This window comes from Bos indicus, chromosome 22, assembly GCF_029378745.1.
Source record: "Bos indicus isolate NIAB-ARS_2022 breed Sahiwal x Tharparkar chromosome 22, NIAB-ARS_B.indTharparkar_mat_pri_1.0, whole genome shotgun sequence".
Classification (NCBI taxonomy): domain Eukaryota; kingdom Metazoa; phylum Chordata; class Mammalia; order Artiodactyla; family Bovidae; genus Bos; species Bos indicus.
In genome coordinates, this window is record NC_091781.1 from 43658076 (window position 1) to 43684528 (window position 26453).

The 26453-nt window shown below is 37.3% G+C and overlaps 1 protein-coding gene across 13 annotated transcripts in view; it reads left to right on the plus strand.

Annotated features, from left to right (window-relative positions):
- Positions 1 to 26453, plus strand: part of DNAH12 (dynein axonemal heavy chain 12) — a 191641-nt gene that overhangs the window by 128660 nt on the left and 36528 nt on the right. For 10 of the 13 annotated variants that reach the window (XR_011563135.1, XM_070777134.1, XM_070777136.1 and 7 more), the window contains 12 exons: positions 4968 to 5101; positions 6303 to 6465; positions 7146 to 7226; positions 7571 to 7751; positions 8952 to 9079; positions 11378 to 11467; positions 12081 to 12221; positions 15246 to 15487; positions 16624 to 16771; positions 17071 to 17216; positions 22986 to 23200; positions 24832 to 25024. Coding sequence is in view for 12 of the 13 variants with exons in the window: in XM_070777134.1 (XP_070633235.1) it covers positions 4968 to 5101; positions 6303 to 6465; positions 7146 to 7226; positions 7571 to 7751; positions 8952 to 9079; positions 11378 to 11467; positions 12081 to 12221; positions 15246 to 15487; positions 16624 to 16771; positions 17071 to 17216; positions 22986 to 23200; positions 24832 to 25024 (1862 nt within the window). In the remaining variant the exon portion in view is untranslated. Of the gene's footprint in view, positions 1 to 4967; positions 5102 to 6302; positions 6466 to 7145; positions 7227 to 7570; positions 7752 to 8951; positions 9080 to 11377; positions 11468 to 12080; positions 12222 to 15245; positions 15488 to 16623; positions 16772 to 17070; positions 17217 to 20214; positions 20347 to 22866; positions 22895 to 22985; positions 23201 to 24831; positions 25025 to 26453 lie in introns of those variants that run through there. The other 3 variants (XM_070777144.1, XM_070777142.1, XM_070777143.1) reach the window with 3 other exon arrangements.

Here is a 26453-nt window from a genome sequence, read left to right on the forward strand (position 1 = left end):
CTGAATATGTTTTTTATAACCATGAGACTTTCTGTTCTATTGTATGTGATTCATACTTATTGGGGGAAATTTAAGAAAGAAAGAACTAGGAGGTGCAAATGGATAAGGGAAGTTAAGTGGATAACAGAGAGGAACCAAGATTTTACAGTGAAACAGTGGGGATACAGAAACTGTGTCGGGGTACTGATGGCATTGTTTGAGGCCTGAGTCTTTTAAGGATGGAAGTGAGTGTGAACTACTGTGTGTCACATAGCTGAGAAGTCACTGACTTTTTGGATAGATTTCTGTTCTCCAAAATAGGGTGTAAACTTACCAGAGGTGCCAAAACAGTTCAGAAGATAAGGGTAGAATTTACTGAAATACTCACTTGTGTATGAAATATCTCATGTGAATTGACATTGCTTCTCTGGTGGCTCAGGTGGTAAATAATCTGCCTGCAATGCAGGACACCCAGGTTTGATGCCTGGGTTGGGAAGATCCCCCTGGAGAAGGGAATGGCAACCCATTCCACAATTCTTGGCTGGAGAACTCCGTGGACAGAGAAGCCTGGCGGTCTATAGTCCATGGAGTTAAAAAGAGTTGGACACAACTGAGCAGCTTGCACTTTTACTTTCACTTTCCCACTCAGTTTGTATGTCAGATGGACATATGTCATAGATAGTGTGCAAGGGACCCTCAGGGAGTCTTGCAATGAACTGAAAATTGAAGATGGACAATGCAGTTATAAGTGGACAGTAAAAAACTGTCATAAAACTAGCAGGAGCTAGCTCAAGCCCTGTGTCACCTACATTTTAAGACCAAAAACAATGACAGTTTAACAAGATCTAGTGAGACATTGGTTAAAACCCTGGAGGCTCAGATCTACCTGCAGCGTGGGAGACCTGCCTTCAATCCCTGTGTCAGGAACATCCCCTGGAGAAGGAAATGGCAACCCACTTCAGTATCCTTGCCTGGAAAATTCCATGGATGGAGGAGCCTGGCAGGCTACAGTCCATAGGGTTGCAAAGATTTGGACATGACTGGGTGACTTCCCTTTCACTTGGAATATGGATTTGTATCAACTGTTTAAATAATAAAGGTTATTCCCAGGGTGTGTCATGACTTTGCAGCATTAGCTTATGATGTCATGGTTACCTCTCAACAGCCATTTTCTACCCACTTCATCTTTGCTAACAGAATTCTGATTTTGTTTGGGAAATTGCTACCCAAGTAGGCAAAGTCTAATAGGGATTCATTCCTGGTTGGCCTAAGTCAGCATTGGTGCTCTCACTCCTCTTATTGTTGACTGTTTACACATGAGCCTTTTCGTGATGTGTTTCTTACCAGTGGATCTGGATTTAAAGTCTGCCAGGGAGCTTTGGGGAGAAGCTTTTCAAAATAAAAAGAGTTACGTGATCGGAAAATGGTGCTTATCTTGACATTTTACAAAAATTCGTTTATGTTAATAATAAATCTTTAAAGGCCTTTTTTTGGGTTTAAAAATATATTAGTACAGTAATACCATATGAATATAATTAATAAATATGTATATACTGGTAATGGTTGCCTAACACTTTTTTTTAATAATTAATGGAGTATTTGATCAAAAAGCTTGATTTTTACTAGAGTAGAGGGCCAAACAGAATGGGAAAGACTAGAGATCTCTTCAAGAAAATTAGAGATACCAAGGGAACATTTCATGCAAAGATGGGCTCGATAAAGGACAGAAATGGTATGGACCTCACAGAAGCAGAAGATATTAAGAAGAGATGGCAAGAATACACAGAAGAACTGTACAAAGAAGATCCTCACGACCCAGATAATCACGATGGTGTGATCACTGACCTAGAGCCAGACAGCCTGGAATGTGAAGTCAAGTGGGCCTTAGAAAGCATCACTACGAACAAAGCTAGTGGAGGTGATGGAATTCCAGCTGAGCTCTTTCAAATCCTGAAAGATGATGCTGTGAAAGTGCTGCACTCAATATGCCAGCAAAGTTGGAAAACTCAGCAGTGGCCACAGGACTGGAAAAGGTCAGTTTTCACTCCAATCCCAAAGAAAGGCAATGCCAAAGAATGCTCAAACTACCACACAATTGCACTCATCTCACACGCTAGTAAAGTAATGCTCAAAATTCTCCAAGCCAGGCTTCAGCAATATGTGAACCATCAACTTCCTGATGTTCAAGCTGGTTTTAGAAAAGGCAGAGGAACTAGAGATCAAATTGCAGCATCTGCTGGATCATGGAAAAAGCAAGAGAGTTCCAGAAAAACATCTAGTTTTGCTTTATTGACCATGCCAAAGCCTTTGACTGTGTGGATCCCAATAAACTGTGGAAAATTCTGAAAGAGATGGGAGTACCAGACCACCTGACCTGCCTCTTGAGAAACCTATATGCAGGTCAGGAAGCAACAGTTAGAACTGGACATGGAACAACAGACTGGTTCCAAATAGGACAAGGAGTACATCAAGGCTGTATATCGTCACCCTGCTTATTTAACTTATATGCAGAGTACATCATGAGAAACGCTGGACTGGAAGAAACACAAGCTGGAATCAAGATTGCCGGGAGAAATATCAATCACCTCAGATAGGCAGATGACACCACCCTTATGGCAGGAAGTGAAGAGGAACTAAAAAGCCTCTTGATGAAAGTGAAAGTGGAGAGTGAAAAAGTTGGCTTAAAGCTCAACATTCAGAAAACGAAGATCATGGCATCTGGTCCCATCACTTCATGGGAAATAGGTGGGGAAACAGTGGAAACAGCATCAGACTTTATTTTTCTGGGCTCCAAAATCACTACAGATGGTGACTGCAGCCATGAAATTAAAAGACGCTTACTCCTTGGAAGGAAAGTTATGACCAACCTAGATAGCATATTCAAAAGCAGAGACATTACTTTGTCAACAAAGGTTCGTCTAGTCAAGGCTATGGTTTTTCCAGTGGTCATGTATGGATGTGAGAGTTGGACTGTGAAGAAGGCTGAGAGCCGAAGAATTGATGCTTTTGAACTGTGGTGTTGGAGAAGACTCTTGAGAATCCCTTGGACTGCAAGGAGATCCAACCAGTCCATTCAGAAGGAGATCAGCCCTGGGATTTCTTTGGAAGGAATGATGCTAAAGCTGAAGCTCCAGTACTTTGGCCACCTCATGTGAAGAGTTGACTCATTGGAAAAGACTCTGATGCTGGGAGAGATTGGGGGCAGGAGGAGAAGGGGATGACAGAGGATGAGATGGCTGGATGGCATCACCGACTTGATGGATGTGAGTCTGAGTGAACTCCGGGAGTTGGTGATGGACAGGGAGGCCTGGCATGCTGTGATTCATGGGGTTGCAAGGAATCGGACAAGACTGAACGACTGAACTGACTGAACTGAGAGGGCCAAACACAAAAAATTGATCTTAAAATGCATATTGTCTACTATAAAGGAAAAACATGACAAGCATCTTGTTGAATCTAAATGGAATGAAGTTTGGAATACTGTATTGAGCAAGTGAAGATTAAGTACTCATTTAACATAAATTATTTCATTGAGTAAATATTTCAAATATTTACCAACAAGAGCTGTTTAAGCACTGACGGTAACAGTAGTGAGGTAAGATTCCTTGCTTTTGTGGTTTTTATATTTTAGTGGTGAGTCGGTGAGGCAGACAAAAACAAATGAATAAATATATGTCAGATATTGCTAAGTGCTAAGAAAAAGTTCAAGATAAGGGAACGAGTAATGAGGGAAAGAATGCTGTTTTTGAAAGAGTGAGTGCTTTGGGCAGACCTCCCTGGTAGGTTTGCGTTTGCACAGAGGTGTGAGGGAGTTGAACCACATGGAGATCTAGATTAGGAGGGTTCCAGTCAGAGGAACAGCAAATCCAAGACCCAGGGCCAGAAGCACCCTTGGTGTATTCTAGGAAAAGCAAAGGAACCATCTCACTGAGGTGGGGAGTACTGGAGGGAAAGTGACTCTGTGGGGAAGAAAATCAAATGTTCAACTTTGGATGTTGTAGCAAGTAGGAATTATGACGAGCTGCTGGTAACAGAAAGTGAAAGTCGCTCAGTCATGCCCAACTTTTTGTGACTCCATGGACTATACAATCCATGGAATTCTCCAGGCCAGAATACTGGAGTGGGTAGCCTTTCCCTTCTCCAGGGGATCTTCCCAACCCAGAGATCGAACCCAGGTCTCCCGCACTACAGGTGGATTCTTTACCAGCTGAGCCACAAGGGAAGCCCTCTAGTAACAGAAACCTAAACTAAACACATAAGGGTTTTTTTCCTCTCTCATGTAGAAGAAGAATCTGAAGACCTGGACTTTGTGACTTAACAAAGTCATCAGAATCCCATATTCTTTCTTCTTTATTATCCTCAGCATGTAGTTTCCATCTTCAGAGTCATCATATGGCCTAATGTAGCTGCTAGAACTCCAACTTTCACATCTGTGTTCCAGGCAAGAAGTAGAATAATAGAAAGTAAGGCACAAAGAGCCATGCCAGCTCTCTGTAACTCTCTAGAGAGCTTTCTCTGATGTCTCCACCCAATAGATGCTCATATGTCATTATCCACTCTGAATTGCAAAGTCTAGGAAATGTAGTATTGTAGCTGGGATATTGCTATCTAGAATAAAATTGGAGTCTTAAGGAAAGGGGGCTGATAGGTATTAAGAGGGCAACAAAGCAGCCTGTACCATTATCATACTACATTTGGAATGCCTACTAGACATCCAAGTGGAAGAGATAGGAAAATGGTACGCTATATCTTTGATATGTAAAGTATTATTGACCTTTCCTATATTGAGTTATCTTTAATTTTAATGTATAAAATACTTATATCTTTCGTAGATTTACTTGTGACCTTAGTCCCTCTAATTCTATTTTCCCTACTAAGATTTTAATTTTCTCAATCCCAAGTTCTTCTCTCATAGGAAGACAGTTTATATAATTTGAGTGTGACTAATCATTTTAAATTTCACTTGTTTTTCTTTTTCTTATTTTTAGCCATGGCCTGAAGATGCTCTTGAACGTGTAGCTGTGAAATTTTTAGAAACACTGGAGCTCACTGACGTTGAACGACGAGAGATAGTTCCAATATGCAAACACTTTCACACTTCCATTATGGAACTTTCAGAAAGGTTAATATTAATAAATTTTTAAATGACAGTAATGCCTTGTATGTTAAAGCATCTCTTTTAGGAGAAACTGCAAATTTTAGTATGATTTCTAAGTCTTATAATTCTCTTTAATCATTTAATTAGTTATGGCTTTTAAGTATTAGAAAGCTACTTGATCTAGGTTTAACAAAGAGCAGGGTATCTTAAGGGAAAGAATATAGCTGCATCTTAGAAATCACTAGAAGCAGGAGTTAAGAAGCCACCAGAAACCCAGAAATTCTTTTTCCCTATTTCTTATTCCTGTTTCTCTGTGGCGTCTGCTTTCTCATCTTTTCTCTTTGAGGCTGAATTTTCTGCTTTCCAGTGTATATGGAGGAAAACTATCAGCCTCTCAATTCTCAAGTTTACTTCTTGCAATTCTAGCTGATTAGCTCTTTCCAGCTTTCTAGTCCAAATTCGTTTCAAAATGTGATTTAGCTTTCTTTGTGTCTAGTGCCCAGTCCTGGCCTGAACTGCTGTGTATAGTGTGGCAGGTTTCATAGAACAAGCATTGCTGCTGGGGCACTTGTTGGAAGTCCTTAGACAAGAAGGAAGATGGTTGGTAGGCTGTGGATACCTTAAAAGTACCAGTTTTACATCTGTTCATCTTCATGTCATACATGCTCATTGTATATTGCCTATCCAGAGTTTTATAGCCAGCTAGCATGTTTGGCTTGGGCAGGAACACCACGAAGGGGGCTCTAGTCTACACACTCAGCATGAAACATCATTGCATCCATTGTTTTTATGTGTATGAGTAGTAGTCTTATATTTGTGGCCGAGCTCCATTTAACCAACATGTGACACACGTGCAAGGAATGACGACTTTTTCTTGCTGTCCTGTCTGTAGTCCTCTTTCCTTGTGTACAGTCTCTTGGGTCTGCTACAGGATTAGATCTTCCTGGCATATGAAACATATAAAAAGGCCTCTATCGTTCTTGCATAGTTCTCTCTTGAGACAAATCTTTGTTGATTTGTGCTTTTTTACTACATCATTGCTATTTGATACTAATATTTTGCAGACTAGAAATTAGGACGTGGTTCTGTATAAAGTTAAGTACTCAGCAGCTTCTGAGTAAAATCAACCTTTATTCTTAAACATTTGTTGTTAATGCTATGTTGAATTTACTTCTTACTTTGTAAAACCCATTATTTATAGTAATACTGTCTGCCTCTCTTTTAGGTTCTTGCAAGAGTTAGGACGACATAACTATGTTACTGCTACTTCTTACCTTGAACTCATTGCCTCATTTCGACAACTGTTGACTAAGAGACGACAAGCTATAATGGAAGCAAAACAGCGCTATGTGAATGGACTTGACAAATTAGCTTTTGCTGGGTCTCAGGTAAATTTGAGGAGCTGCTCAAGTGGAAATATAAGAGATACAATTTATTGAGAATGCAGGTACTATGTTATGTACTTCATTTGCATTAGTTATGTACTTCATTTGCATTACTCTAATTATTCCTCATGATAACTCCATGAGGTAGACGCTTTTATGATCCTCATATTACAGATGAGTAAAGTGAATTTTAGAATTTTAGAGAAGTTCATTCAGACTGCGCAGACTCAAATACATCCAGTTTTATTCTTAACTTTTTGGCATTTGGAGAAAGTACAGTGTCAGGGTTGACTTTTTATTATAATAACTGGTTAAATATAAGACTTTTCTTCAAATGAGTCAAGTAATACTTATTAGCATTATTTCAACATAAGCAGCAGAGTGGGTGGTCTGAATGAATTGTACACCATACACATAATATAATAGGGATACCCAGAGCTGCTACCATTTTTCTATCTGACTTTTCTTCCATGACAACTGCATTCTTCCATTGCCCTGTCATACTCAAGAAAGATAAAGTCTTTTGTGAAGAAAACTGGCCACACTCTCATGGCTTTGTTCATCATGTAAAGAACTGGAAAAAAAGTTAAGCTTTTCTGGTCCTGATTTTAAGTTTCAGTTTTCTCTGCTTGGCTTTTATAGCTATTGTAGTTATGAAAACTAATGACAAATTGTCTATTTAGGTTGGTGAAATGAAAACAGAGCTTGTCCAATTGCAGCCCAAATTAGAGGAAGCAAAAGTTGAAAATGCAAATATGATGCAGGTAAAGTGTCCTGAATTTTTTAAAAATTGATGACAAAAGACAATTGAAATACATAAATTCAGCTTTGATAATAAGCCTTAATTCATTTGCGACAAGATCTTTGGGACGTTACTCTTTTCAGTTGATTCACTGGGTTCCTTGTGGGTTCTGTTGTTTTTGAAGAAAGATGAGAAGCCCATCACTAAATTAGGTCTCATATATTTACATTTCTCCTCATTTTATCCTTTAAAATTATATGTTTGGTGTCCTACTTTTCAAATATTCTTTTGTCTCTAGGATAGAGAAAACAGTAGGATGTTTAAGCATGTTTAAGATGTCTTTATTTTTTTCTCTCTTTTGCTTAGCTTATCGAGATAGAATCTGCACAAGTGGAAGCAAAAAGAAAATTTGTGAAATTTGATGAAGAGATAGCCAGTGGAAAAGCTGAGGAAGCCCAAACTCTGAAGAATGAATGTGAAAGTGATCTAGCTGAGGCAATTCCAGCCTTGGAAGCAGCCCTGTCTGCACTGGATACACTAAAGGCAAGTGTTGGAATGAGCTTGTGTTTTATCAGCAACTGTAACTGTGTAACAGACTTGGTTAATTCTGTGTTGATCATTTTCAGTGGGTGCTATTATATTGTTATCATCCAGTCAAATTAAATTTGACTCTTAACAGTTCCTCTTTGATATATTGTTATCTTATGTTTTTGCTTTTGTATATTTATTTATAATTTTCATTCAGGACATTCCAGTAGGAATGGAACAATCTCCAAGAGGCCAAAGTGGTTCTGTACATGAGCCAGGAGGCATTTGTTAAATAGAATATGGAGTCACCTCTCTGCAGCCTTCTGGTCATGCATGTACAGAAAAACCTAAAGATCATTCCTAATGTAGATGTGGGTTGCACTTGTCTGCATTAGACTGTTGCTTATTTCTCTTTACAGGGTCTTTAGGCAAAACCAGAATAATCTCACCAAACAGGTCAGAGAGATGAGCTTCTATTAGCTAGGGAGGCCCAGTGTAGTATGGGAGTTCAGGATATCCAGTCCCCACTCTATGCCTTTTTTCCTAATCAGTGCCCTGACTTTCATGTAAAATATCTGACAAAATGGTAAGCTCAACCTGTCAGTAGTTAAGCATCTTGCAGTTAAGCATCACTGAAATGATCTGATGGTAGAACCTAATGACCTCCTGCAGCTCCAGCTGCGTAGGAAACTAAGATCTATTGTTGTTAGCTTTCCAGCAATTGCAAGGGAAGTCAGAGGATATTGGAGAGGATAGTAAATAAATGGATCTATTGTGTCTGTCATAACAATATATGCCTTTTTAGAAAATAAACTTGGAACTGGAAACTACCTCTTCTTTCATTTTTGGTGGGTAAAACTAATATGTAAGCAAAGCTGGAATTAAGCCTTTATCTAAATTAGGGTTCTTAAGATGGATTTAATGCTTGGTATATCGTTGTATAAAAATTTTGTGTATGTGTGCAAAAATATTTTATTAGAAATGTTCTTAGTTGACACCATGTTCTCATAAGGATCTGTGAACTCTCAAACACTTGGGAAACATTAATTTACTGGCTTCAATTTTTTTGTTACCTTTTTTATAACCACACAGAGCAAAAAACAATTATAGTTTCAGATGAAAATCAGTGCTGTTATTACTCTCCAACATTATAAAATAACTGTCATTATTTACAAATAGGCTGTCCTAAAGGCATCCTGTTTTCTTTTGATTTAGCCAGCTGACATTACGATTGTGAAGTCAATGAAGAATCCTCCATCTGGTGTTAAACTAGTTATGGCTGCTGTTTGTGTTATGAAAGATATAAAACCAGAAAAAATTTCGGATCCTTCAGGAACTGGAGGCAAGGTAATAACTAGACACAGATTTATATTACGTTCATGAATGTCCAGAACACTTTACAACAACTATTATCAAATTAAATGTCAATAGTACCCAGTCCAAGGAAGACACATTGTATATGTACTCCAGGGTAAAGTGAAGGCAGTATGTTGTGCTATGTTGAGTCACTTAATCGTGTCTGACTCTTTGCAACCCCATGGACTATAGACCACCAGGTTCCTCTGTCCGTGAGGATTCTCCAGGTAAGAATACTGGAGTGGGTTACTTCTCCCTCCCCCAGGGGATCCTCCCAACCCAGGGATTGAACCCAGGTCTCCCACATTGCTGGTGGATTCTTTACCTTCTGAGCCACCACAGAAGCCCGAGGGCAGTATAGTATCAGAGAAATGTAGTCCCAGTGGTTTCCACCTCCTTTTCTGGCTATGCAGGATTCGCCACTCTATTGGGGTGAATGAACAGGGAGATAGCTGTGATTTTCTTGCTAAGAGCCTCAAGAATGTGACATGGTTATACAGGTGTTGTTTCCAAGCATTCAAGAAATTCTGCTGAGGTAACTTGTACTGTGATGTCGTTAAAACTATGTGCTTGGGAGCCAGAATGTCTGTATTCAGAAATCCTGACCCTCCCAGCAGTGTGACCCTGGGGAAGATGCTTAACCTCTGTGGAACTCTGTAAAAGAAGCATTGTCAAAGTACTTTCGTGACAAAGTTAACGTGAGGATTGGGTTAGTTACTACATACCAATCTCTTAACATATAAGGCCTTTCACACAGTAAGCTGTCTGTGATAATAAATGCTACACATTTATTAGTAAACGTTAGCTGTTATTATTGCAATTGTTATTCAAAGGTATATCCCTTAAAAAGAAAGGTATAACATCTATCCTAAACTAAATTTATAGACTTATTTTCTTTTCAGGGTTTTTTTCTTTTTCTTTTCAAGTTTTTACAATACCTAGGTTTGAATCCTTGAATTGGAGAATTGGGATTTTTGTGGGGGGCCCATTCTGTCCTCCCTTGAGATAATAAAGATAAAAAATAGGCTCTTACCTTATCAAGTTATTCTCACACACACACACACACACACCATGCTCACACACCCCTATCAAGCTTCTGAAATTAAGAATGTTCAGCTAGTTATTTAACATATTTTATTTTATGAGCGTGAGCACCATGTGCTTTATCTTATAACTGACTGAGCAGTGTATAATCTTTGTCTTACCTCTTTCTTTTATGTATTCCACTTGGGAAAATCTAGGTAGGTGAGGGGATTTTCTGTAAGAAAAATGTTTGCTACCCGTCCTAGTCCATTTGGGCTACTCTAACAAATTGCTTATGAACAAACATTTATTGCTCACACTTCTAGAGGCTGGTAAGTCCAAAGTCAAGCCTGCAGTAGATCCAGTGTCTGGTGAGGGTCCAGTCCTGGTTTATAGAATACTGTCTGCTTGCGGTGTTCTCATGGTGGAATGAGAGGGAGCCCCCTGCCCTCTGTTTTATAAAGGGACTGATTACATCCATGCCTTAATCACGTTCCTAAGACCCTACCTCCAAATACGATTATACTGGGAAGTAGGTTTTAGCATAGGAATTTGGGGAGAGGACACAGACTTTCAGTTTATAGCACTACCTTTATGATTTGAAAGTCAAGATTAAAGGAAAATAAAAGTTGAAATAATAAAAATATTTTGCTTACATGAAATTTGGATGTTATTTGTACCAGCTGCTTTTCTTAGTTTTCTAAAAAGAAATGATCATATTTTTTGCCTGTCGATGTGTTTTTTTTATTAAACTTTTAAAAAATTTACTCATTTTTTGGACTGTGCTGGGTCTTTGTTGCTATGCACAGCTTTTCTCTAGTTCTGGTGCACAGACTTCTCATTGCAGTGGCTTTTCTTGTTGTGGAACAAGGGCTTCAGAGCGCAGGCTCAGTACCTGTGACGTGGTACATGGTCTTAGTTGTTCTGTGGCATGTGGGATCTTCCTGAACCAGGGATCTAACCCCTGTTCTCTGCATTGCAAGATGGACTCTTAACCACTGGACCACCAGGGAAACCCTCAATATTTAATTTTTAATAATAAGTTAAATATGTAAATTAATATGCATATTTAAAATATTTGATATACTTACCTTGTTCTCAGAGAGAGGAGTCTCTTTATTTCATTTCCAAGGACATATAAGTAGGTATTTTGAAAGTTCAGTGTATAGTTTCTCTGGATTAGTATACCTTAAACCTCAAGAAGAAAAGTTTTATATCAAACATATTTAACTGTACATATAATGTTTCTGTAAATTTTATTTATAGATATTAGATTACTGGGGACCTAGCAAAAAACTTCTGGGAGATATGAATTTCTTAAGAGATTTGAGAGAATATGACAAGGACAATATTCCGGTGAGTTTCATTGGATTTTTTTCTATAAATGTAATTTTGCCAAGATATATAAAATCTTTAACATTTTTCAATATTATATAAAATGTAAGCAAATAGAGTGTCAGTAGAATTAAAATAGTAAAGGAATATTTATTAATGACTATATTATGAATTCTCATAATGCATAAAACCACTTCTCTTTCAGACCATCCAAAGTCACTGAATAAATTAACTGTTTTAGTGTATTACTGACATGCAAGAGTTCTCGAAGTGTCTTCTTAAAATAGTTTATTTCTTAACAAGTTGGATACACAAATTTCTGAGATTAAAAGTATATACTTTTTCGTCCAAACTTCTATTTATTTATGTTTAGTTGTTCTTTTTCCTTGTTTACACATGTTTTCCCAAACTGCAAAGGTCTTTTTAAATTTTTTTAGAAGACATATCTTGTCTACCTGTAATAAATTTGCTGCAATTATGCTTATTTTAAAAATATCTCAAAGTACTGACTTTGGCTTTTAAAGACAACACAACTGTTTTATATACTCTTTTTTAAACTATATATGATCAATTTTTCATCTAATGATTGTGTGGTACATGTTGAAATTTTAAGATCTAAATCTTTGTTTCCCAGGTGACTGTTATGCAGAAGATTCGTGGTGAATACTTAACAAACCCTGAATTTGATCCTCCTAAGGTTGCTAAAGCTTCCTCTGCAGCTGAGGGTCTGTGTAAGTGGATCATGGCTATGGAAGTGTATGACAGAGTTGCAAAGGTATTTTGAGGATCAGCACATCCATTTTCTATTGAAATATTCCCATAAATTAAAATCTATGCCTTTGAAATGGAGAAGGAAATGGCAACCTGCTCCAGTATTCTTTCCTGGAGAATCCCTTGGGCAGAGGAGCCTGGCAGATTACCGTCCATGGGGTCATAAGAGTAGGACACGACTTAGGAACTAAACCAACCAATGCCTTTGAAAACTCTAAGGTTAGCTTCTGTTGAGTTCAGCCTAACTCATTTCCCCTCATATTTAATAAAAATGTTTGTGATTTTTAATCTGTCATTTTAGGATTGAGGTTCTTTCTTCAACTGAAAAAAAAGTGGTGTTTTGAATTCACTGTATTAACAAATATTTGGTGAAGAAAGGAAAATTGAAATAAATTTGTTCATAATAAAATATCTATGCCCTTATTTACTAGTTCAGAAGTTTCTAAAAGCGATCCCACAGAGAATTTGTCCTGCTCCAGCATAATCAGTTCAGTTCAGTCACTCAGTCTTGTCCGACTCTTTGCCACCCCATGGACAGCATAATCAGACGTTAATTGAGTGTCTAGTGGATGAAGAGAATGCTTACATATGACATAACCTGTTGGGACCAGTATACATGAGAGCAGGGAGATCAACAGAACTGGCCAGACTGACCTATAGTTACAGGGACCTGGGGCAAAAGAGAATTAAGTTTTATGGGAGACAGCAGAAGCAAAGAAAAATCCAAAACATCAAAGGCCAAGTGGCAGATGAAAATCTTGATGCAGAGGTCAGAAGTAAGAAATTCCAGTCGGGTTAAGAGGAGAAGGATGGACTCAAGCAGTGATAGGGAGTTTTTTTGGAGACTCCCTGGGGCCAAATTACAGGAGAGCAGAGAATGGTTAAGAGCATTTTGTATGGGGTAGGAGAAAGCTTCAAGAGAGAGGGGACATATGTATACCTATGGCTGATTCATATTGATATATGGCAGAAACCAATATTATAAAACAATTATCCTTCAATTAAAAATAAATAAATTTTTAAAAAGAGCACTTTGCAAATTTGACTAGCAAAGGACCAAGGAAGCACTGGTCTTGCCCTCTGTAACTTGCAAAATTCTACCAAGGGGAGCAGAAAATATAAATAAAAATGCCCATGGAAATACATGATATTATGTGTTTAGAAAAACCTTAGAGTACAGAATGAGTAATCAGGCTGTAACAATTGAAAAGATATTCCTAATGAGGCATACGTGCTTGTAGAGAGGTATGGATTTTGTTCATTTCAGAGGAGTAGACCAGTATACACCTGGTATAAATAAAATTAATTCTATCTGAATGTTCTTCCATTTGAACATCTTGTCCCTCCCCATAGTAATCCCAGCAGGTCTGCAAGCTGTCAACTCAGCCTGTTTCTACATAACCCACAAGACAGGTGGAATATTCTGGATTCTTTCTATAAAGCAGAGAATCTAAGGTATTCAGGTTCTTTTCTGACTTCCCACCCTGTTCAGTTCAGTTCAGTCACTCAGTCGTGTCTGACTCTTTGTGACCGCATAAATTGCAGCACGCCAGGCCTCCCTGTCCATCACCAACTCTAGGAGTCTACTCAGACTCATGTCCATCGAGTCGGTGAAGCCATCCAACCATCTCATCCTCTGTCGTCCCCTTCTCCTCCTGCCCCTAATCCCTCTCAGCATCAGGGTCTTTTCCAATGAGTCAACTCTTCACACGAGGTGGCCAAAGTATTGGAGTTTCAGCCTCAGCATCAGTCCTTCCAATGAACACCCAGGACTGATCTCCTTTAGGATGGACTGGTTGGATCTCCTTGCAGTCCAAGGGACTCTCAAGAGTCTTCTCCAACACCACATTTCAAAAGCATCAATTCTTCGGCTCTCAGCTTTCTTCACAGTCCAACTCTCACATCCATGCATGACCACTGGAAAAACAATAGCCTTGACTAGACGGACCTTTGTTGACAAAGTAATGTCTCTACTTTTGAATATGCTATGTAGGTTGGTCAAAACTTTCCTTCCAAGGAGTAAGCCCTGTACCTCCACATTATTTTAATTCCAATGTACCTGCCTCGTGTTGTTATAGAAAGGTCGAAGGGAGATATCCAGCAAACTCTTCTCTAAAGTCCAAAGTAGGAAGAAAAGCTTCCTAATTTCTGTTTAAAACATTCTGCCTTCAGGATTTCTGCCCTGAGGAGAGAAAGCAGGTCAATCGTATCTGATTCTTTGCTTCAGTCTTCCTCTTAGCCTTCAGCTCACTCATGGCAATGTGTCAGTAGACTTAGGTCTCCCTTCTTTCAAATGGACATATACTCTCTTTGGTCATTTTGTAAGTTCCTTATACTGGTGTCTTACAGTATACTCTAACCAAGTTGGCCATACCCCATTCTTCATATACTTATGAGCATAATAAAATAAAAACTTTAGGAAATCGTTTTTCTCTCAACAAAGCATCACTTTTCACAATTTGTTGAGGAAAATTCAATTTTGATAGTGAAGCTAAATACCAAGTCTTTATTTCTCTTTGTATTACTGCTACTGTCTTAATCTCCTCAAGACAAATGTAATCCTCAACTGACTGGGAAGGAAATCAAAAGCTTGGAAATGCTTAAAAAAAAAAAAAAAAAAGGCAGCACATTCATGTATTTTTAAGCGTTTGTCATTTCTGTTGCATGTTTTTCTGTTTTGCGACAGTTCAAAGGCAACTCCTGATTGTATTGAGATGTTTTGCTACATATTATGCTGTTGTGCTACATATTGTGACATATTATTAGAGTAACTTGCCTATTTATAGATGAAGTTTGCTGGTTCAGGATGATTTTATATATTTTATAAGATAAAATATATTTTACTTTATTTGCATATGAAAATATAAGATTTAAGGCATTTAAAATTTGCATGGTTTATTTTTATAAGTAATAAATGTATTTATAATCATAAATAAACATTTAAAATTCATGATATCTTAAAGGATTATGTTGATTGTCAGTGTTATATATAGTACATGTTATAGCTGTGTGTACTGTTCCCAAACAGGTAGTGGCTCCTAAGAAAGCCCGCTTAACAGAAGCTCAGAAGTCCTTAGCTGAGACAATGGAGCTTTTGAATCAGAAGAGAGAAGAACTAGCAGAAGTAGAACATCATTTGGAAAATTTAGAAAGAATATTTCTTGAGAAAACTGAGGAAAAAGCTCGTTTAGAAGACCAGGTGGAACTTTGTGCTAAGAAACTTGAAAGAGCCTCAAAACTAATTGGAGGACTAGGTGGAGAAAAATCGAGGTCAGATTTCTACTCATTTTAACAATGTTTTAAAATGTCTGGCTTGACTGTGCAGCTCTCTTTGGGTATTATGATTGCCATGCCATGCCATGCTCAGTCACTTCAGTCGTATCTGACTCTTTGTGACCTCATAGACTGTAGCCTGCCAGGCTTCTCTGTCCATGGTATTTTTCCAGGCAAGAATACTGGAGTGAGTTGTTTATTTTGATTACTGATTTTTAAATGACTGGTTGAGAATATGGGACTTTCTATAAAGCACCTGGCTAGGCTTCTCCTAACAGAATTTCAGTGTCAAGGATGGTGTTTGCAACTTGCTTTCAAATGTTAAAAGAGAGAGAGAAAGAGAAAGAGGCAAATAAGGCTTAAGACAAGTTTTAATCTTAGTGGTGAGTATGTGGATGATCACTGTGCAGTTCTTTCCAATTTTGTGTTCAAATGTTTTGTAATAAAGTGTTTGGAAGGGAGTAGTGAATATATGGTTTATTTTGTTAAATTTATTTTAAATAACTGACTTGATGTAACAAAGCCAGTTAGCTTTATTCTAATCTATTTATACTAGTCAGCCAACTATCATAGCTATTAATTGTATTTGTTGAATGAATAGCATGATAAAGTAACATACTTTTGACAGTACTTCGTAGTGCAGATTAGATGGTTTTGAAATGCACTTTTTATGGTAAAAGTTTCATTAAATGGAAAAAGATACCAACCTTAGCTATAGTACGCCAACTGCTATACAACTTAAATGTAATTTTTGGTAATGAATTACAAATGTTTCTGTGTTTTTCAGAAACAAATAGCAGGGCCACTGGGCCAAATCATCCTGAATAAAATTATTAGACAAAATTCTGGTGATTTTTTTTTGTTTCTGTTTTCCTATCCTGAAAGAACAAATCCTATAAGAAATGCGTAATATTCTAATAATGAATAGTGAATTATTGTTTATAAAACATAAATGTATATTATAGCACATTAGAGCTAGAAGGGACCTAACCTCCTCATTTTATAGATACGCAAGTACCCAACTTTTCATGGCATTTTGTTATAGAATTTGGACTAGAAACCCCTGGCTGTTTCATTACTGCCTTAAATCATTCTCTTTGGTGAGGCTGTTTTGCCTTTGATTGGTCTCCTAGATGGTCTCAAGCTGCAGATGACCTTCAGATAGTATATGAAAATTTGACTGGTGATGTCTTAATATCAGCAGGAGTAATAGCCTACCTTGGTGCTTTCACTTCTGGCTTTCGACAAACATGTACAGAAGATTGGAGCATGTTGTGCAAGGTAATGGTTTTATATTTTCTTAAGAGTTTATTTTTAGAACATTTAAAATATATGTTGGGGTATTTGGGGGGAAAGGTTGATAATAAAAATAGAGAAGGAAAGAAATGACTGAAAATATGAAGTTTTTTTTCTTCTTATTTGATCAGTAAAATATTTCCATAGTCTAACTTTTCATTCAGTTTTTTCAGTTGTTAAGAATTATTAAATACTGTCTAACAACAAATAATATATTAACTAAAAATATTTTAATCAACAAGATAAGAGAAAATGTCAAAAATAAATCTGTGTATTTCTAACAGGAGAAAAAAATCCCGTGTTCAGAGGAGTTCTCACTGAGTAAGACCCTGGGTGATCCAGTAACAATCAGAGCCTGGAATATTGCTGGATTGCCTACAGATACTTTCTCTGTAGACAATGGAGTGATTGTTAACAACTCCAGGCGCTGGTAAGGAAGATAAAGTGTTTCTTTTTCAATTATTTTATTTGAAACTTTTTGAACATAGAGAAAAATTGAAAGGATTTCAGAGTAAGCACCCATATAGCTACTACTCCTAGATCCTGCAGTTAACATTTCATTATTCTTGTCCATCCCTCTATCCATCCATCAACTCATCCTTTTTTATGTATTTCTACATATGTTGCAGACATGGACGTACTTCCTCCCATATACTTCAGCATGCATATCATTAAGTAAAGTTCAATATTTTTTTTCTTTTGAGGTAAAATTTACATACGATGAAATATATACAATTTAATACAAAAACACAAAAATACACAAACCTGTGAGTTCTAACAAAAGTATGCACTTGTGCAGCTCAAACCTCAGGGTTTGAATCAGGGTATAACACAGTCTTTTTTGTCCCATCCCAGTAAATCCCCTCGTTCACTGTATAGGAAATTATTATTCTGATTATTTTCCATCACAGGTTAGTTTTGCCTATTCTAGAACTTCATATAAATGAAATTGTACTGTATGCAGTCTTTTGTGTAAGGCTTTTTCCACACAGCAAAGTCTTACTAATTTTTGTTGCTGAGTATTATTCAGTTACATGACTCTGTAATTGTTTATGTGTTTTCCTGTTGTTGGACACTTGGGCTGTTTCCAGTTCTTAGCTATTCAGTGTATTGATTTTAGCTAGGTATCTACTTATTTTCATGATACTGTAACAGTAATTTATGCAATTTCATGTAAATCTTTTATAGCTGCTATCATAGTGTGATAACTGTATGAGCTTTGCAGATGGTTTTTATTATCTTTTTATTTATATTACTTTTGGAAACTTGGGAAATTATTCTCATCTGAAAGATATTTTCTTGTAAATAGTTATCTAGTCATATTGCCATCTAATATAAAAGTCTTTTCTTGACCTTATGTCAAACAAACTATGATGGATAATACTGAGTTCTTATATTCATGAGGTACTATTTTAATACCTTATATTCTCACAAATTCCTATGAGTGAGTTCTTCTTCTTATAATTCCATTTTATAAATGAGACAGCTGAGGCCCAGAATAAATTAGTAGTTTGAAATTTAGTGAGATAACTGAGCTAATAAATGGTGTAATCAGAATTTGAACCCAGACAACTTAACTTCCAAATCCTAATTCTTACTTACTATGTTAACTGAAATGTGAAATAGGATATCACATTTAACTACCTTTAAAACTGTAATGGAAGTTTCAGTCTTCTTTTGGGATATAAGATATGGTAAAGATACAAAGAAATCTTATATTCTGAAAGTTTGAGGTATTGTTTGTTTATATTCTTTGGAAACCTTACTAGATACTTCAAGACATCTAAGTCTCCTTTATATTGATAGTATTTTTTACTTGAGAGTGAACATCCTTAGGTTGAAATGTCTAGGCAATTGGTAAAATCCCTGGTAGCTCAGTGGTAAAGAATCTGCCTGCCAATGCAAGAGACATAAGAGATGTGGGTTCGATCCCTGGGTAGTGAAGTTCCCCTGGAGGAGGGCATGGCAACCCAATCCAGTATTCTCGCCTGGAAAATTCCACGGACAGAGGAGCCTGGCAGACTACAGTCCATGTGTTGCAAAGAGTTGGACACAACTGAAGTGACTTAGCAGCAGCATTATAATCTGAGGAAGTATAATTAGCTATTCCCAAAAATGTGTTCTCTTGTGGAGCAGGGAATGTTCTAATTAACAGAATATTAGACCCTAAGTATTAATTTTGTTTTAGAACTCTTTTTTATGCATTTGGTGCCATTTTGATTTTTAAAATAGCAGTTTAAAATGTTAGCAGAATGTCTATTAGGCTTAATGGAAATCCAGAGAAACCAGAAGTTTCAGAGTTGTATGTAAATTGAAGAAAACAATCTGTCATTTTCTGGCAGAAAGATAACTCTTCTAATAAAGTAATCTTTCAGTGGTGTCACTACTTTGTACCTGATATTTTTGGGCTGGCTGATCAACAGGTCATGGATTGTGTCAGTTTTGAAGGATAAGTCTCCATCCTTATAGACCAGACTTCACTTCTTGGCAGTTGGGACCAAAGTGGTCATCTATGGCCATCATCATTCTTGACATTAGGCTGAATGATGACAGAGGCTTAATCTCCTCTCCCTACCTCCTGACAGCAGAATCCAGTAATGTAACTTATGTTCACTCTTTTTGTTACTCACTTTTGAGTATCTTAAGTGTGAATAGTGTGTGTGAAAGTATTACTTGCTCAGTCGTGTCTTACTCTTTGTGACTCTATGGACTGTAGCCCTCCAGGTTCCTCTGTCCATGGAATTATCCAGGGAAGAATACTGGAGTGGGTTGCCATTTCCCCTTCCAGAGAATCTTCTCAACCCAGGAACTGAACCTTTGCCTGCTGCATTTCAGGCAGATTCTTTACTGTCTGTGCCACCAGGGAAGCCCATCTTAGGTGTACCTCAGAGAAAAGCTGGGCTATCAGACTTTTGTAATGTGAAAATTGGTATCTCTCTCAATCATTCTCTCTCTCTCTCCCTCTCTTACTGTCTCTCTCAGGCTGTAGGACCTACCTTCCTTGTTTTTCTCCACTGCTTCATTAATCTGTCTCTGATTATTTGCTGACTCTGTTCTTCTGTACACATGGCCATTCCTTAATGAAGCCTTAGTTCCTAAGTTCACTAAACACATCTGTTGAATAATATACAAAAACCCAAATCATTAAGTACAACTGCAAATCCCATGAGAGAAAAATCTGATTAGTCTGGCATGGGACAAATATCCACCCTAGTCTTATCACCTATGGCTGGGGGCCGAGCCATTATGGTTAAACACATTGGTATAGGTCAGGAATATAAAAGTGAGACAACGAAAAAGTGAAAGTGTTAGTCACTCAGTTATGTCCAACTTTTTTGCGACTCCATGGACTGTAGCCCACCAGGCTCCTCTGTCCTTGGAATTCTCCAGGCAAGAATACTGGAGTGGGTGGCTATTTTCTTCTCCAGATCTTCCCGACCCAAGGATTGAACCTGGGTCTCCTGCATTGCAAGCACTTTCTTTACCATCTGAAGAGTCATAAACTGGGAAAGCAGCTTAACAATAGGACCCTATTACATTTATTGTATCTTTGGATGTGATGAAAGGTAAGGATCTAATTTTAATTATTTTATAATGATAACCATTTACCCTAGCGGTGTTTATGGAGTTATCCTTCCTTTCCTCACTGATTTGTAATGCTGTCTTTGTCCTTTAGTCTTTCTTGTGCACTGGTCTGAAAATGTCTTTTTTTCCTCTATTTTTTCTTTAATTTTATGTCGGGCTTATTGAGGCTTATTGCATATAATATATGCAATAAAATTCTACCTTTTTAGAGCACTTTTATGAAGTTTGACTCACTCCAGTACTCTTGCCTGAAAAATCCCATGGACGGAGGAGCCTGGTAGGCTGCAGTCCATGGGGTCGCGAAGAGTCAACACAACTGAGCAACTTCACTTTCGCTTTTCACTCTCATGCACTGGAGAAGGAAATGGCAACCCACTCCAGTGTTCTTGCCTGGAGAATCCCAGGGACGGGGAAGCCTGGTGGGCTGCCATCTATGGAGTCGCACAGAGTCAGACACAGCTGACACGGCTTAGCAGCAGCAGCAGCAGCATGAAGTTTGACTAAAGCCTGTGGTCATATGATCCCTGTGACAATCAAGATGCAGAATATTACCAACCATCTGAAGCTTTTATGTATTTATTTTTGGTTGTACTGGGTCTCATGGCTGCACCGTTTTTTCTCTAGGTGGGACGAGTGGAGGCTGCTCTGTAGCTGTGGAGCACAGGCTGTAGGGCTCAAGGGCTTCAGTAGTTGCAGTTCCCAGCTCTAGAGCAGAGGCTGGCTAGTTGTGGCCCACAAGCTTAGTTGCTCCATGGCATGTGGGATCTTGCTGGATTCGCACCTGTGTCTCCAGTGCTGGCAAGTGGATTCTTTACCACTGAGCCACTAGGGAATACCCATTTGAAGCTATTAAATGGGAGGGATCATATGACTCTTTTCCCCCTATTTTTTAAAATAGAGATTATAATTGACATAATTTTCACTTGTAATCAAAGTATTTTGATTATTTGTACTTAAATGGAATTATTGATACATTTAGATTTAATCTGCCATCTTGCTAGTTCTTTTCTGTTTATCTCATCTGTTATTTTTTCCTTTTATCTTCTTTTTTTCACCTGGCTTTGGATTAATTGAGTTTTTTATGATTCCATTTTATCTCCACTACTTGCTTACTGGTTATACATTCCTTACTTTTAATGTTTGCTCTAGAGTTTATAATCAGTTCAGTTCAGTTCAGTTGCTCAGTTGTGTCCGACTCTTTGTGACCCCATGCCAGGCTTCCCTGTTCATCACCAACCCCTGGAGCTTACTCAAACTCATGTCCATTGAGTCAGTGATGCCATCCAACTATCTCATCCTCTGCTGTGCCCTTCTCCTCCTGTTTTCAATCTTTCCCAGCATCAGGGTCTTTTCCAACAAGTCAGTTCTTCACATCAGGTGGCCAGAATATTGGAGATAATTTACAGAAATCATTACTTTTTGTAGGGAATGAACAAATACCATATTTTTTTCCAATAATAAAGTTATGTCAATGTATGGCAAAAATCACTGCAGTATTGTAAGTAATTAGCCTAATTTTTTAAAAATAAATAAATAATAAAACTAAAAAATTTTTTTTAAAAGGAGGGGAAAAAATGTTCCTTTAAACAGGACTTTGAAAGGTACTAAAAGCATCTAGTCTAACTACTAGCAACTTTTAAACAGTTGTGTGCAAAATAACTTTCTCATTTCCAGAACACTTTTCATCTGTTTGCTGTGACAGCAAAGTAAATTTTAACTGGTATCTGAACTTCTTGTGTTTTCAATAGGATTTCAGCACAATTTGAGTGGAGAAAGAAGACAACCATACAGCTGTTGTTGAATTGTTTTGTCTTTTGGAAAGGAAAGAAAATAAAAGAACAGAGTTATCTGGGATTAGTTGATTAAAGAGCTTATTTTTAGGCTAAGGGAAAGGGGATTTTTATCCCTAGAAATTGTTGAACTAGAAGGAGAATGTCTGGGAAAGCCAAAGTAACATGAAGTGAAAATTCCCCTTTCTGTGTTAATATTAATATTTTAAAAAATAATTTAATGCATTGTACCGAATACAAAAGGAACTCAGGACAGTCAGTATCATCACGGAGAAGGAGGAAAGCACCTCATATATTGATTCTCTGAAACTACGAATTGTATGTTCTTGAACACAAAGTCTTTTACCATACTTACATAGAAAAAATTTCCTAAATAGATCTCAAATATATACGAGACTAAACTTGGAAACTTAGTTTATGTTTCTACTCATAACTTAAGGAAATCCATTATAGGCCAGTAGATCTTTTATTTTAAATTCTTATCCGATACATAGGATTATTTTTCATATTATGTTAACAGATGATATGTGTTATAATTACTATGAACACCATGTGTTACATTGGAAAGAGCACAGCTTACATATTCATAAGATCCTACTTCTGACATTAAACTAGTTTCTTAACCTTAAAACCTTGGGCAAAGTACTTCATTTCTTCATTTCAAAAATAAATGAGAATGAAACTCCTTTTTCCTTTTCCTCACAGAACTTTTGTGAAGATTTATCCTGATAATGTATGTGAATATTTATTATTTAAATTATATAATTTTAGATAAATCTCAACATCTATTTAGTCCCCTGAAAATTTTTCTTATTGTATTTTAGGCCTTTAATGATTGACCCCCAGGGTCAAGCCAATAAGTGGATCAAAAACTCTGAGAAAGAAAATCAACTTAGTGTTATTAAGCTATCAGATGCAGACTATATGAGAACACTGGAAAACTGTATTCAATTTGGAACTCCACTTCTATTAGAAAATGTTGGTGAAGAACTGGATCCATCCTTGGAACCTTTACTACTTAGACAAACTTTTAAACAAGGTAGAAGTTGATTGGTATTAGTTGCTAAAACTGAAAGATGATTGGATTATCTTTGAGGCTTATCTTTGAGGGAAGAAAACTACTACATAATTTTATTTTTTTTTTTCTAATTTTATTTTATTTTTAAACTTTACATAATTGCATTAGTTTTGCCAAATATCAAAATGAATCCACCACAGGTATACATGTGTTCCCCAACCTGAACCCTCCTCCCTCCTCCCTCCCCATACCATCCCTCTGGGTCGTCCCAGTGCACTAGCCCCAAGCATCCAGTATCGTGCATCGAACCTGGACTGGCAACTCGTTTCTTACATGATATTTTACATGTTTCAATGCCATTCTCCCAAATCTTCCCACCCTCTCCCTCTCCCACAGAGTCCATAAGACTGTTCTATACATCAGTGTCTCTTTTGCTGTCTCGTACACCGGGTTATTGTTACCATCTTTCTAAATTCCATATATATGCGTTAGTATACTGTATTTATGTTTTTCCTTCTGGCTTACTTCACTCTGTATAATAGGCTCCAGTTTCATCCACCTCATTAGAACTGATTCAAATGTATTCTTTTTATTTTATTTTATTTTATTTTTTTTATTTCAGGTATACACGTGCTCCCCATCCTGAACCCTCCACCTTCCCCCCTCCCCATACCATCCCCCTGGGCCGTCCCAGCGCACCAGCCCCAAGCATCCAGCATCGTGCACTGAACCTGGACTGGCATCTCGTTTCATACATGACATTTCACATGTTTCAATGCCATTCTCCCAAATCTTCCCACCCTCTCCCTCTCCCACAGAGTCCATAAGACTGTTCTATACATCAGTGTCTCTTTTGCTGTCTCGTATACAGGGTTATCGTTACCATCTTTCTAAATTCCATATATATGCGTTAGTATACTGTATTTATGTTTTTCCTTCTGGCTTACTTCACTCTGTATAATAGGCTCCAGTTTCATCCACCTCATTAAAACTGATTCAAATGTATTCTTTTTAATGGCTGAGTAATATCTTAATAATGCAAAACTTCTGTGTCATTGTTATACATGAAAGGAAATTTGAACAAGTATCAGATATTCTAAAATAAATACCTTGCCTTCCTTTGATTGCCTTAGTCACTGTTATTTAGATTGTTGTTCTCTAGAGAACACATTTAAGTTGAATCCAGCCTGAAATTCCTTTATCTTATGACCAAGGGCCACACAAAGTCCATTACTATGAATAACAATGGTTAATGTGGACCAGAGTTGACTTTAGGTAAACATTGTCCACCTTGTATATCTTTCTGCTTTTAAATTTTTTCTCTGTCAAACTCTAGTACTTTTAAGAGCTTTAGTCATATATAAATAATTTTGGAACCATTATTGAAAATTAATAGAGGAAGTAAGATCAAAAGGAATCTTAATTTAGAAGGCTCCATGACAACCAGAAAAGACATCTTATATTACCCCAGAATTAATGATTCATGCTATATAATTGCTTACTTGCCTCTGTGTCTTTGGCTTTTGCAACACTTGTATTCTATTTGAAATTACTTTATGACATTTTACTTATAACCTAGGATGGGTTTTAACAGAAGGGGAAAGGCTATGTAACTTTGGCTTATTTATTATACATTTTTCTCTGAAATACAGGTGGCATTGATTGCATCAGACTTGGTGAGGTCATTATTGAGTATTCCTTTGATTTCAAGTTTTATATCACCACAAAGTTGAGAAATCCACATTATATGCCAGAGCTGGCTACAAAGGTATCTTTGCTCAATTTCATGATAACTCCAGAAGGACTTGAAGATCAATTACTTGGTATTGTTGTTGCAAAGGAGAGGTATGTATTTTCTTAGATACTTTCAGATAGTCTAGAAAAGAATATTTGTAGGCCATAAAGTTGGCTTGAGGCTCAACATTCAGAAAACTAAGATCATGGCATCTTTGTTGATCATGACAAAGATGATCATCATGGCAACTTTGGCCACCTGATGTGAGGAACTGACTCCTTGGAAAAGCCCTGATGCTGGGAAGGATTGAAGGCCGGAGGAGAAGGGGACAACCGAGGATGAGAGGGCTGGATGGTGTCTCCGACTCAACGGACATGAGTTTGAGTAAACTCCAGGAGTTGGCGATGGACAGGGAGGCCTGGTGTGCTGCAGTCCATGGGGTCTCAAAGAGTTGGACACGGCTGAGCGACTGAACTGAACTGAATATTTCTGTTATGTGATTATTCTGAAATCTTGTCTAAATTTTATTGTTGTTCATTCGCTAAGTTGTGTCCCACTCTTCGCGATCCCGTGAACTGCAGCACGCCAGGCTTGCCTGTCCTTCACTATCTCCTGGAGTTTGCTCACATTCATGTCCACTGAGTCAGTGATGCTATCTAACTAACTCATTCTCTGCTGCCCTCTTCTCCTTTGCCTTCAGTCTTTCCCAGCACCAGGGTCTTTTCTAATGAGTTGGCTCTTCACATCTGGTGGCCAAAGTACTGGAGCTTTAGCTTCATCATCAGTCCTTCCAGTGAATATTCAGGATTGATTTCCTTTAGGATGGACTGGTTTGATCTCCTTTGTCATTATAAATTAAATAAATACAGAATTCTTTAAAACAATCATTCTATAACAAATAAGTTATAAGCCAACCATGTTATATTGGGCTTTTAGTATGGGTAATAGGATTTAGGTGATGTGCCATGACTTTTGACTTGTATCTGATTGTTTGAAAAAAAAATTTTTGTTTCTTGAAATGTATGTTTTGGACAAAATCAGAAATGTGTTCAAAGACATATACAGAATATTAATGAAATAAAATACTTAGGACAAGAATGAAAAAGCAGGATACAAAACTATATATGATAGGGATAATTTGTTTTTCAAAGTTAATACATGAATGGATATCCATATATATGAAAAAAAGATTGAGAAAGAATACACCAGAATATTAATAGTGATAATCCTTAGGAGTAGTAAGATTATGGATAACTCATTATTTTTCCATTACTAGCGTGTGTTATTTTTTTTTAATGAGGAAAAATATTATGATCCCTGGAAGGGCTACTAGTAAAGAATTGCTTCCTGGGATTTCCTTTAAAGTGGCTAAGACTGTAAGCTCCCAATGCAGGCCCATCTTTTATCCCTGGTCAGGGAACTAGATCCCACATGCCACAACTAAGACCTAGCACAGCCAAATAAATAACTATTTTTAAAAAAAGAATTGCTTCCTGAAGGAAATCTTTGACTCAGCTTGAAGCTTAATATAACACTATC